The sequence below is a fragment of the Astatotilapia calliptera genome, chromosome 16, assembly GCF_900246225.1.
Source record: "Astatotilapia calliptera chromosome 16, fAstCal1.2, whole genome shotgun sequence".
Lineage (NCBI taxonomy): Eukaryota > Metazoa > Chordata > Actinopteri > Cichliformes > Cichlidae > Astatotilapia > Astatotilapia calliptera.
Window position 1 is genome coordinate 8,998,852 of NC_039317.1, and position 13,895 is coordinate 9,012,746.

Consider the following 13,895-nt stretch of genomic DNA (forward strand, 5'->3'; position numbering starts at 1 on the left):
TTTGTACTTAAGATCCCATTCATTCTTTTTTTCATATAGTCTGTAATTTAGTGGTTAAGAACCTTAAATTAACCTTAATTCAGACATGAAGAGTGATAGTAAATGTAAATGTGGTCAGATGTGTGGTAAGTATATTTAAAAAAATATGCACAAGATCATTTGCATGTTAAAAAGAAGCCAGATGGTGAAAATAAAAGACATTTTGTGTAAATATAAAAAGTGCAAGAGGTACAGAAGGCTGCACCACAGAGTAGGATATAAGATTCAGGAACAATAACACACACATGATTCTCCTGCAAGTTTCTTTCTGTTCAAAGGGAACGTTTTATCTAAACTTGGCACTGAAAGTAAGGAAATTATTTCTTGTAGTGATGCTTCTTGGCAACAAATCTTACACTGTTGGAAAGCCTGTTTATTTCCCCTTAAATGGTGCCACATTTGTAAGGAAAATGCATTTGTAGGTTGCGCCCATGAAAACTTGCCAGATCTTCTTTGCCAATGCCAAACAGCAGATTCTGTTACTGGCTCTTGTTTGGTGTTGTTTACTGGACTGGATAACTGAAATTTGAAGACTAAAGACAAATTGGCAATTTAATAATTTATTCTTTTAACAAAGAGAGGCCTCGGTAGTATTGCTGTGGGATTACATCACATTCTTCAACCAGCATTTGTCACAAGTAGGCAAATGTGATTGTGTTGGTCACTCTGGCACGAACATCATGTCCAAGCTGATCCCATAAGCAGGGTTGAGGTCAGGACTGCAGGCAGGTAATTCCATCCTCTCCATTTTTAAATTCTGGAGGTAGTCTCCAATAAACCTGCTCTTTGAGGTGGGTGTGATCTTGGAAGATAGAGTTCAGTCCCAGACTGTGGAGATATGGGACTGTCACTGGAATCTCTGCACTGAGATTTCCTTCAATGATGACAAGGCTCGTTTTCCTAGTGAGGCAGATCCCTCCCCACACCATCACGTCTCCACCAAAAGGTGTTACTGTGTCGGTGCAGCAATCAGCATGATGTTCTATGTGTACTGCCGTAGACAGAATCTGCACAAATTATAACGTAACGTTCCAGTGCACATGTTGCAGACACCAGCACCTGACACTGAAGGGCAGTCACAGGAGGCCTCCTGCAGCCCAATGAGACTGGAGATCAGCTGTGTGCAGTCTGTTCCGGCTTGTCTGGGTAAAGAGCCCTCATCCATATTATCCTGCAAATCTGTAGAAGACAGTTTACAGTTCCTGAGTGATGACACGGTGAGGAAATGGTCTTCCTGTGGTGTCTTCTTTTTCTTCTTGAGATGCCAATTTCATGGCCTGTCTCTGACATCCCCCATTAGAGATGGTACCAGGTTTCACACCAACTTTTGTAGGAAGGGCCATATCCAGATCAGTCAAACACGGTATGCTTGGCGCAGACACCAACTGAGCGCTGTAGTAGGGTCCATGCTCACAGGTGCTGCTCATAAGGGATACGATTGTAAGCACCTGGGGTACCAGAACCTCAAAATAAGAGTCAACAGCAGAATAAGTTGTTTGGCATTGGCAGAAGAGATTTGGCAAATTTCTCATGAGTTCAAACCAAATACTCAATCTGCTGTTCAACCTTCAAAATGCATTTTTCCTTGCAGATGTGGCACAGTTTATGTGGAAAGGCTTTCCAGCAGTGTAAGAAGCATTGTTATAATAAAAAAATAATTCCCTAAATACAAATTACTTGCAAAAATATGAAAAAGATATCTTCTTAAGAGACTTTTCTTGGAATGTGGAGACTACAATAAAGTATTTCAATACAATGCAGTGCTGCCCTCTTGTGCTGAACTTTGAGGTTAAAGAAGTAACTTGAGTACAAGAGTTTCACTTCTAGTGATTTTCTTTTTATTACTACTTAAGAGTTGGGTCTCGCCTTTGAAGTAATCTCCACATGAATAAATTCAGGTAATCTCTCCACAGGCTTTCAAGGACTCACTGAAACAGTATCTGCATGTGTCAGAGCTGCTTCACTGAGGTCTGCAACTCTCTTCTGCGTCTCGGGAAAATCTTTAACGACCTCTCGTTTCAGCTCGAACTGTGAAAGCTGTCTCTCTGCACTGTTTGAGCACTTACGCAGGTGCGAGCCTGCCTGTGTGGTCCACAGTCTGAAGAAGAAATATCCAACATTAGTGCACATTGGTTGTCATGGTGAAACCTTGCAACCCTGAGGAGGTGATGTAATCATCCACCAATCAACACAGAGATTTGTGTAATATATTACCTCTTCGGGCCAAGTCTGGAAAATAGATCAGTCTGCAAGCTGAGATCCTGAGATCCCAGACAGTTTTGGAAAATTTGTTCAACAACTTAGATTAAATGTATAAAATTTTAAAAATCTGTGCAAGGAAACTGTTGAAATGAATAATAGTTGGACTACAGGGCTCTGCAACATGTAAAAAAACAAAAAACAAAGATCTGAAAATCACTTAAATATAGAGAAGACACAATGTAGAGGCAGGGAAGACAGAAAAAGGAGGATAGTGGATTTTCAAATTGGGTTAGAAATATATATATAAAAAAGAAAACCTGATTATAGGTCTGATAGATTATTGATTACCAGATTCACTTGATTGGATGGATGTTATCACTGGTAATCAGCCCTATAGATATGAGTCAGAAGTGCCCAGTTATTATGTATCCATAAGTATACCACTTAACAGTATGTTTAATAAAGCTATTAGCATAAAGGGGAACGGTATAGTTTTCCTTACAGTGTATTGTATAATAACTCTGCATTCATTACTATTTTAATTATACGCTCACTGGCCACTCGTTCACACAAATATCTAATTAGCCCATGCTGAAATTAATCATCAGAAAGGGGAAGAAGTTAATAAGGTGACATTGACTGTTGCATGGTTGTTGGTGGCAGATGGGTGATCTACTGGCAGTTTCCCCACACAACTGTCTGTAGAGTTTACAGTGAACGGTCCAAAACAGAGAAAATATCCAGTGAGTGGAAGTTTGGTGAAAATACCTGGTTGTTACTGGGGGTCACTGGAGAATAGCCAGACTGCTTTGAGCTCACAGGAAGGCAACAGTAACTCAAATATCCGCTCGTTAGGACCAACGTGTGCAGGTGCCACGCCGGTCTCAATTTCTGCTGTGACATTTGGATGGTGGCGTCAGAATTAGGCATAAACAACATGAAAGCATGGATTCATCCTTCTTTATATCAACAGTTTGGGCTGGTTATTTTGTTTGCACTCTTTGTACCAACTAGGTGTTGTTTAAACAACACAGCCTTGTGACCTTAGGCGGGTGTGCAAACCCTGACAAACCGATATAAATATACCAAATTATCTGTGCCTTCCCTAACGAATTCGTTTTAATTATGTCCCACTATGACTTTTTAATGTTAACAGATGTCTGACTAGGCTGTGAAGAGATTATATTAACTGGCAGCAGATGGTGCTATAGTGAAACAGAAATAGGATTTTAAAAGTTACAACTACAGCTGCTTTACAGTTACTTTGTCTGATTCTTAAAAGCTTCAAAAATGATGCTTTTGTGTCATTGATGTTTTATTTCTTTGTTGCAGCATGGGATACTTTCTTAAACATTTAGGGTATTTCCAGTTTCCCACATAGTACCTGCTGTTTCCACACCCACTTCCAATTTCTTGTGCTTCAAAGAAAATTAAAAAGTAAAACCGAGATTTTTCCCATAACTCTCCGGAGCCACGCTCATGTCCCCGTGAGGTGATGCTTGCACGGGACACGTCCCCTCACGTCGCCCCTCTCCCAGTGCCAGCACTACTGGCTCTAATCCGCCGTGGCGTACCTGGCAGATCGCTCTGGCGACACCGGCGTTGTTGCAGCCTGGCCCGGCCCCACACACCCGCATCCCCTTTAATCCTAATGAACTGCCCCAAGGCCCCGGGGCCCGAAGGGAAGTAGGCCACTGGAGGTGAAGCAGAGTAAGTGAGTCTGTCACATCATTTCTACAACTATATATAAGCTGCTTTCTCTCAATCCTTTGTCACCTTCATTTTATTGTCTTCTTTTTTCTTGTGTTGATTTTAGTTGTAATAGTTCCTCTTCATTGCTTTCTACACTGTGACCTCAGATGACCTTTATTTTCCCTGCAAGGGTAAAAGTCACTGGGTGGAGAGAAGACTGCAGTGAAGGATATGAATGGAGAGCCTGGGGATAGCCTCCACTAGTTAGGGATTAAGTTGCTGCTATGTGGAGAAAGGCAGAGATATCACAGAGTTGCACAAATACTCATCAACTAACGGTGCTGCTTTCGGGAAGGAAAAAAAACTTCACTGAATATTTCTAAGCTCTTGGAAACAAAAAGCTGAATGCATGTGCACATGAAAGGTGTTGGCATGGATCGTTACCTGAACAAACCAACCAGATATGTGCCCAGGAACCTAAGGGAGTGCCTCTTACATCATTAATTTTATTATATAACATAATATGTGTGCAAAGGAGTGTCAGGTAGATCTGCAGGGAATGGTGGCTTTAGACAGGAATCAACAGCTTCTCTTCATCTCTAGTATTAACTACATTTTCAGTTAGCATAGCACTACATTTGAGTTCTGCATAAATAGGTGAAAAACAACCACAAAGAGATATAAAGTGACCAAGGAGAAACTGAAAATGATTGCAAAGTGTGTGTTCGTGTGTGTCAGTGAATGAATGATGTGTCAGAAGGCTCTGAATGCTCAGTTTGCAATTTTTTCCATACTCTTTGATCTCTATGATGTCAAAGAGAGCAGATATCTTTAAGCGCTTGGTGACTCCGGGGTAGCTCACTGGATGTCTTGGCGCGGTTGCTGGCCTGCTCCCTTGGGGATTGTGGTCCAAGGTAGATTGGGCATCTTTGTCGCGCAGTGGGACACCCAGGGCTCAAAGTATAGAAACTAGTTCCCACCACTCAAAAATATCTAAATAAATAAACCTAGGCAGAGCTACATAACATTTTTGAGTTGTTATCTCACAACTGTGACATACTAAGCCAAATCTTTTTCTTATGGATGGCAAAAAAAAAAAAAAAACAACCCAAAAATATTTTCAGTGGAGGAAACAACCTTCCATACAAGATCACCACTTCATTAAAAACCAAGCAAGCAACAGCCAATCAAAAGAAAGTTGGCTTAAACAGAGAGCTAACATGGCTAGTTTCAGACAGAGCATGAACTTAGGGTTCGCACTTGGGCCCAGTCTATATAAGAACTGCAAGACTTAAAGTGCTTTGCCTTGTAGTATAGTCTTCACTGTAGCCTGGTACAAGCCAGCTGTCATGCAAGGGCGCCGCTTCAATGACCAAGTAGCTGCTTACTCAAAGAGCAGTGATGATGACTGTGTTATCAGTGTTTGGTTCCATCTGTCTGTTTGCCCATCAGTCTCTTTATTAGCTGTCCAGCCTCCACAGTTTTCAAGATATCATTTTCAAACTCTGTGTGATGCTAGATACCAATAAGAGCTCGAGCAGATTTAATTTTGGTGAAACTTGGGTCAAGGTCAAGATCACACCAAGTGGCAAAATGAATAAAAACTTTGAGAGAGCTGTATAACACTCTTACAAAAAAGCTTATAGAATCCAATTCTGCTCCAATCATACTGTAAAGCTGCAACAAGCGCCATTTTAGTATGTAATGTTTCAAGGTCAAATGACAGGCAAAAAGCTTTAGTTTTCACTGTTTTCCCCAAACTTTAAAGCAATATGTTAATCATTGTACATCAGCACAAATGAGCCATGAAAACAATCCAGATGTCATTTTTGAGGATTTGCTGACATCACCATAAAACATCAACGTTTGAATATAACCCTTTGGAGGTTACTCTACAGCAACACTGTAGAGTAAGTTGACCTGCATCTTGAACTCTGAGTGCAGCTGAAGCTCACTTTGTAGCATGTCCAGGGATCAGAAGTAGAGAGTACAAACCAGTATTTCTACTTCACCAATGTGAATTTCTAACATAGTGTTGCACCAAAGGCCCCTTGTCCACCAAGATGAAAGCTGCTGTCAGTGGTGGCATCTTTACAAAGAATTGTCTTTGGTCAGTCACTGTGATGTCTCATGTTCTCCAACAAAGTCCTTAAAATTCCAAATTCCTGCCTTTAGAGTCGGAGAGTTGGGTTTTAAAGAATGCGTTGACTCTGGTTAATGAAGCCAAGCCACGGCTTCACTAATTAGTCAAGTCCAGTAATGGCTGGAATCCACTGTTAGTCAAAGCTGCCAAATACCTGATGGCTACCAATCATGCTCTGTCTTCATGGGAAAAATACCCACAATTTATTTTGCTGACTCTCATTTCCCCAATTAAGAGGGACAGTTGAGGGGCAGATCACTCCAGAGCAGACTGATTTTAGGTGAAAAAAAGGGCATACCGTGATCAAATATTTGCAATTCTTCATGTTTTTGGGTTGTTGTTTTTTTTTATCAAAATGCAATAATAATGTCATGGTGAATGTTAGTAATGGAACACATACTGTAAGCATATGTGAAGACTACATAGGTAATGTGTAGGTATAAGGATGAGGAAGAAGAATCTGTTTCATAACATAACTACTAAGACTTCTCTCTCTGTCTTAAGGTGCTTACATTGTAACCCTACAATATTATGTCTAAACACTTTTAAAAACCTCATTCAAAGTCTGTTGTTTCATATAATGTTGTTTCTTGAAGGCTGAGATGCTGTTATGCGTCACATGTTGGAGCAACGCTTCCACATCTCACAGAGCGATACCAATTAAAAAATGCTGACACAGTAGTGTGACGCTCAAAGCAAAAATGTCTTTTGATCATCACAACAAAAGGCCAAAGCACTTGTATAACAGAATGGATGTCTTAGTGAGTGTGTCTGTGTGACCTTCAAAAAAACAAGCAGGTGTTTGCAGTAGTCAGCCTCTTACACAAACATTATAACCTCAAGATCGATGTGATATGATCAAATCACAGTACTGTGCAAGCTGAGATATTTTTCTAGGAAAATGGGGAAAAGGTGCAGTGATTCTTGTGAAACATGCGCAAACATACACAGAAATACGGTATATAATATTGGTATACAGTATATACCAATATTTGGTAAGACCACCTTTATTTTCAACACAGCCTTAAGTTTCTTTGGCAAGCTTTCATGAAATTTACTTAATTAGTGCTCAGGAATTGTTCTCCAGACTTCTTGAAGGACAATCAAAGCTCTTCTTTGGATGTTGGCTGTCTTTTGCTCTGTTCTCTGTCAAGTCAGTCCCACAGTGCTTTATTGATGTTGAGGTCCAGGCTCTGGGGAGGCCAATCCATGACTGTTTCAACCATGTTTTATACTTTCTATGCTTATTAGCGTGCACCACTTTATTGATGTAGAAGGTATTTTTGCTTATTCACTCTGTGCTTAAAAACAGAATAATAAAGCAACAGACCTCGAGCACAATCTTCTTTATTGGCCTGTACTGCACAGAAAACCAACTCTGCCATGTCCATGTACAGATAACAACAATAGTGAGCTGCCTTTGTAGAAACACCTGCCAATGAAAAAGCTTAAACCCCACTGTGACAATCATAATGTACTGTCCTAAAACAGGTATATAAAAACGCTAAACACACAAAAAGTCCTAAACTAATGACTCAGGAAGCTAGGGTGAATCAGAAAGAAACTTACTGCAAACATAAAAGTTTTTGTGTGGTATAAAAGTAACACTGGTGGGCTTAAAGAGTTACTGCCATACAGTTTTTTATACTTTTAGACAGGCTAGCTGTTTATTGTACCAGTTATGCTAAAGGGCTGCACTAAAGGGCAAATATGAAAGCTACCAATGTTAACTACTAATATAAGAACTAATAACTCAAAGAAATACTTTCATTTCCCAAAGTGCTGAACTATTCGTAAGCCACATGCTTTAAGCAGCCTGTTGTTTCGCCTCTAGCTTATTTATAATACATTTTTTAACGGTTTATCCCTCAATGTGTTTGACTTTTATTAGTAGTAAGCAATTAGGAGTCTCCACAGTAGCATTTTCAGATGCATGCCTGCCCCTCTGTGCACTCGTGTGTGGGTGTTTTTTCCCCTCTCTGCCTGGTTTGGGATTTGCTGGTCGGTGACATGCCTCCCTCCGCCTGGCTCCTTATAGCCCCGCGGAGGTAGGAATCCCGGACGAGTGGTACGGACATCGCCGACGGAGACCACAAACACGGAGCGGAGCGTTCCCCTTTAAACACGGTCTTATGACTACAGACCGCTTCAGACTGAACCAGAGGCTAACAGCCGAGAGCAGAAGAGGGGTTACTCTACTGACAGGAAGCCGGGGGACAGTGACTGACGGCAGGGGACAGACAGGACACAGGTCCGCTCCAGAGGCTGAATGGTCTGTGTCCAGTCAGAGAACAGTTGAACGGAAACTACCTCACCTGTCCGCAGGTACGACACACAGCTGCACCGATAGTTATCATCACAACAGAAAATTATCATGTTAAATGCATTGAGCCATCCAAAAGTGTACCTTAAAAGTGCAGCACTGACATATTTTACTTTTACCTCTTAGAGAAAGATGCATTTCAACACTTTGATCTCCAAATAAAAGGAATGTCCTAAATTTAAAATCTTACTTTTTATTTGAGAGAAATCTGCAGTATTAATCCTACATTAACTAAACTGGGTTTCGTTATTATTTGTAGTCATGTATTGACATGTGAAAATCATTTCATTGTGGCAGCTTGCCAGAAACAGCTTTTCACTCAGGATAGGCCAAATCTGCTTACCCTTATATGGAGAAAGTACTACACTGAGCATCATGAAAAGGTAATATTAAAGCTTCCCTTTTTGAGTGGTGCAGGTCTGCTTTGCTGTATGCCAGCTCGTTGTAGGCTCCCACATTTGATAACTGAGTGATCCACAAGCAGGATGCAGGAATCCCAGCGGACCCACCTGTCTGGGATGGATAGAGTGGTTAAAATGTGTCCCACTCATTCCTATAAAACATAAAACCCTTAAATAGTTGCATGTTGTTTGATTTCATTGCTGCATTGGAGTTTTTTTTATTCTTTTTTTTTCATCTTCCAGAATTTTGTGCTTTTGTCCGCGTGTCGCACCCTGTGGACACATCCTCTCGTGCAGCACTGAGGAGATGTGTCGGCTGCCAGTGGCCTCACTCATCATTTGCTTCTGGTTGGTGGAGAGAAGCTACTGCAACAACAGCCTTCAGGACAGCATGAGGGAGCTGCACACCAGGTTCGCCATCAGCCTCTACCAGACTCTCACAGAGACGGAGAACAACTCCAACTTGATCGTGTCGCCAGTTAGCGTCTCCTTGTCTCTCGCGCTCCTGCAGCTTGGCGCCAGGGGCAACACACTTGCTCAGCTGGAGGGAACACTGGGCTACAATGTGAATGGTAGGTTTCTGATATTTCCTCTTTTAAAATTTTTAAATATAGGAATGGAAATGTACGTTTTTATCCAGGTGGCATTAGAGGCTCCTTATGCTGTGTGAAAGAGGCTGAAAGAGGGTGGCCCTCAGTGCTGTTGGTACCAGGTGGTGTGGAGCAGTGCTCCTGCTGCTGTTCGCCCTGCAGAGCATAGTGGTGTCTGGAGCCATAATACCTGCCTCTACACCAACTCTAATCTCATTAACGACTTCTTCAGCTCGGCCTTTGGGTCAAGAGGTTAGGTGTTTAATTTACAAACAAAATGAAAATTACACCTGGGGATTTATCTCCACCTCTTCCTAGTGATGACTTTAGGCTCTAATTTAGCTTCCATCATGAAATAAAAAGGATTTCCACGACACCGAAAGACATGGTCATCAAAGAATCCTGAATTGAAATCAGTGGGAGAATTCAAGGCAAAGATAGCTGTAGATATAATCCCCAGAGGTGTGATTCTAGACATGCATATCTTTATGCCATTGTGACCACTGCAGTGAAAGTTCATTAAAAGCTACAATAATAGGTGCACAAATAAGGTGCTCGAATTGCAAGACGTGTTTCCAGAAGGGTTTCTTTTCAGAGCAAGCACTGAAAAGCGGTGTTTGACTTGTGTGTAGATCATTTTAACTAACCAACTAACTAACTAACTAACTAACTAACTAACTAACTAACTAACTAACTAACTAACTAACTAACTAACTAACTAACTAACTAACTCGTCTGGCTGTAGTTGACAACAGCTGGGTAGAAAAAACATCTGTGTCTTCCTTTTCTGCAGATGCCCACGTACAAGACTTCCTGTCGCACTCCCAGGCCAACATGAACAACAACAGCCAGGGCATGTGGCTGCAGCAGACCTGCACATTATTCATCCAGAGTGGTGTCCAGCTCCTGCCTGGGTTCACACAGCTTGCATCAGAGTGGGCCAACACCAGCGTGGTCCGAGCCAACTTCAGCCAGCCCAATCAAACCCACAGCCAACCGGAGCGAGCGGGACACCAGCAAGGTAACCCAGACAGAGCTCCCACTAACTTTTACTCTTATGCTGACACAGATTAGGGTGGCATGGATCCTGCAGTAAAATTAACATTGATGTGGAGATTTTCAGAGTGCTTTGGTTTAATGCACATCCTGTGCATTCCTGTTTGTGAAAGCACACTTAGATCAAGTCCTCTCACACTGACCACACAACAGCAAACTAAAACTTGACTTCACTGAGATGATGACAATCCTTTTCTGCTGGGCAGCGGCTTCCTAATATGTTGGCAATAAAAACATAAGAGAGATATTATTTTTAGCTCGTGGCGTTCCTCTGCCCCCTGGTGTTAGAAAATATATTAAAGCAGTTTTAATTCCAATTTTCAAAGCAGAGGTTTCTTTGGAACCCTTATGAGAAAAAACATGAATTTCTAACCCATTTTCAAACATTTCTACAGATTGTGTTATCTGCTACATGGCCTGTAGGTCAGGTGGTCTGTACATTGACCTTCCGTTGTGCGTTTCAGATGAGTCATGGCATCTCCTGGCAGGAAGCGTCAGCGGTGAGCTGTCAGGCTCGGGCGAGGCCCAAGCAGAGGCTCTTTGGTGGGGACACCGGCCGCAGGTGGCCCTGGTCAACACAGTGGCCTTCAAGGGCGTCTGGCAGAAGCAGTTCATGTTCACCAACACCCAGAATCTGCCGTTTGTGCTCTCAGATGGGAATGTGATCAAGGTGCCCATGATGTATCAGGCCGCAGAGGTTAGCTTTGGTAAGAGGCGATGTTTCACTGACACTTACAGGCTTCAGATCCCACCCACTCTCTTATCTACCCACCCTGTTTCCAGGTGCAGATGCATTTAAAAGCTAAACCTTAATGAGGTGCTAATATATCAGTGTTTTGTTTACAACTGGTTCCCATGTGGTCTGCTGATAGAAATTTGAAAAAGTGCTGTTGCTGCTACAATTATAATTGTATCTAAGACAAAACACCACTGCAGTTTGGTGAAACTCATCTTAAAAGTCCCCTCAGGAGTTTACTGATGACCAAACTTCTTTTAACATTTGGAACTCTTAAATTATTTAGGTTGGCATTGCAGTCCCGATCATCACTTGGATTGCTTGTTTCATGCTTTGCCCCGTATCTGTTTTCATGAGAACCTTTTGCATCGTGTACTTTAAAGGAAGTGAAGAACTTTGAACCATTTCTTCATCATCAATCATTTGCTGTCATTGCACTCAACCCGTCAGATTTGATATTGTTAATAAAAGCTTTAGTTAAAAAATAAAAGGGTTTATTTCTATGTATGTGTATGTTTACAATATTATAAGCTTACATAAATACAGGTTTGTAGACCCAGCACAGCAGCCACAAGAAGGAGCTAAACAAAGCATGTAATGACCAAAAGATCTGATGGAAACTGTAAACACTTGAACTTGTTCACCTCTCTGGCAGGTCAATTCAGGACAGCGTCAGAACAGCGCTACACCGTGTTGCAGCTGCCGTACCTGGGCCGCTCCCTGAGTCTGCAGGTGGTCCTTCCCAGTGAGAGGAAGACTCCGCTGTCCTCCCTCGAGGCCCAGCTCACTGCACGCCAGCTGGCATCCTGGGACGGCGGCCTGCGGAGAACCAAAATGGACATCTTCCTGCCGAGGTGCAGCAGATTACAGACTTTTGTGCTTGAAAACCATCTTTAGGTTTCGTTTAGAAAAAACGAGAAATAAAACAGCAAATTACATAGTCTCTGTCTGGTATTTGCAGATTTAAAATGCAGAACAAATTCAACCTGAGGTCGGTGCTCCCTGCTCTGGGCGTCAGTGACGCCTTTAACCCGACAGCAGCTGACTTCACTGGAATATCAGGTCAGCTTGTACGTTCAAAATACCTGTTTCAAAAGCTTTTTTGTATGTTTCATGCAAACGGCTGCTCAATATTTTTTACTCCCTCCAGCAGAGGAGGGTCTTTATGTGTCTGATGCCTTCCATGAAGTAAGAATAGAAGTCACAGAGGATGGAACAAAGGCAGCTGCTGCTACCGGTGAGTAATGTCTGTTACAATAGTGGAACAATAATGAGTGCTTATCATATAAGGTTGTTAAAACGCACTCTTTACTCACACAGCTATGGTGCTACTCAAAAGATCCCGGGCTCCTGTTTTCAAGGCGGACCGACCCTTCTTATTTCTGCTTCGACACATTAAAACAGGTATTTATCCCTTTTTTTTTGCACATTTGAGCAAAACACAAAAAAAACTGGCACAGTATTGCAAATCAGATTTGTACCGTCTGATGTAATCTCCAACAAAAGCACTATTTACTTATGCTTGAGTAACGTTTTCGTATATACAAGTATGGTCGACGAAACAAAAGCCTTCCACTGGGGCCAGAACCTGGAGGCTGTGGTTGGCTTTGCAGTGGGAAAATTGCAGATAATTTATTAATCATAAAGAAGTAAAATACTTCTGTGTATATGTGGAGGCAGCTGAAATCACCCTGTTTTTTAGAGATCTATTTGTCTGAAACACCATAGTTGTAAATGGACTGATACTTTTATAGCTCTTTTCTACAGTAACTGCACTCAAAGTGCTCTTTACGTCAAGCCTCATTCACCCAGTCGTACAAGCACTTCTTTCTATACCAGCTGGGGAATTGATCCGTGACCTTCCAATTGGTAGACTAGCGCATGAAGCACAACTGCTCGCAAAGCTTGCAGCACCTGGTATTCCCAGTTAGTCTCCAGTCCAAGTACGAACCCTGCTTAGCTTCTGAGATAAACAAAATTGGGCTGGTATGACTGTAAGCTATACCAACTCGTGCTTATTTACAGTATGCATATTGTGGATTTTGCATTCGTTCAGGATGCAGTGGCGTTACTGGTCCAGCCCCCTTGAGCTCAGACTGGAACATGTAGCCAAGAGTTTGACATGAAGCGTCAAGGGACGAAAAGACCAATCACTGGGTTGGTGGCAGCAGTTAGTTCATGTGATCATGTCACAAAGTGAGTGTCATGAATATGGATAAAGATATGAAATTACAGCAATAGTTTTTGCAGGGTACCTCTGTTTATCTGAGGCCAGTCTTGCTCTCTGCATGATTTTCCAAACAATCGTGAAGGATTTGAATATATTGATATGGCCACCTCTAGTGGTGATATCAAAAAACACACTAAGTTGATCTACAAAGACTGCATCAGTGCAATTTCTCCCTATATCTCTTTAATTATAATTATTAGTGCTTAACTAGCATTCCACATGATCCTTTAATGCAAAATATTTATTTGCTTTCCAATTCAGGATCCATCCTCTTCATGGGCCGAGTAATGAACCCAGCAGACCAAGCATCCTGAAACCGTCCAACCTAAACGCCACTCACATTCACCTCTACAGCAGCCCATTTCACTACTGGTATTTATTTGTGGACCAAATGGAGGCTCCACAGACACATCAGGAAGAGGGACATTATTTTTGTACATATTTGTAAATAAAATTTTAATGTTTTTACACTTTCGGTGTTTC

General features: G+C 41.8%; 1 protein-coding gene across 2 annotated transcripts; it reads left to right on the forward strand.

The window, feature by feature from the left end:
* Positions 1–7,930: 7,930 nt before the first annotated feature.
* Positions 7,931–13,880, forward strand: serpine3 (serpin peptidase inhibitor, clade E (nexin, plasminogen activator inhibitor type 1), member 3). 2 transcript variants are annotated; one of them, XM_026145000.1, is made up of 9 exons: positions 7,931–8,401; positions 9,044–9,372; positions 10,184–10,411; positions 10,911–11,153; positions 11,838–12,036; positions 12,144–12,244; positions 12,333–12,419; positions 12,503–12,586; positions 13,674–13,880. In XM_026145000.1, the coding sequence occupies exons 2-9, from the start codon at positions 9,108–9,110 to the stop codon at positions 13,724–13,726; spliced, it is 1,260 nt and encodes a 419-aa protein (XP_026000785.1). In that variant the 5' UTR covers positions 7,931–8,401; positions 9,044–9,107; the 3' UTR covers positions 13,727–13,880. The 2 variants fall into 2 exon arrangements, with proteins under 2 accessions (XP_026000785.1, XP_026000786.1); XM_026145001.1 differs by having other exon boundaries at positions 12,336–12,419.
* The last annotated feature ends 15 nt before the right edge of the window (positions 13,881–13,895 follow it).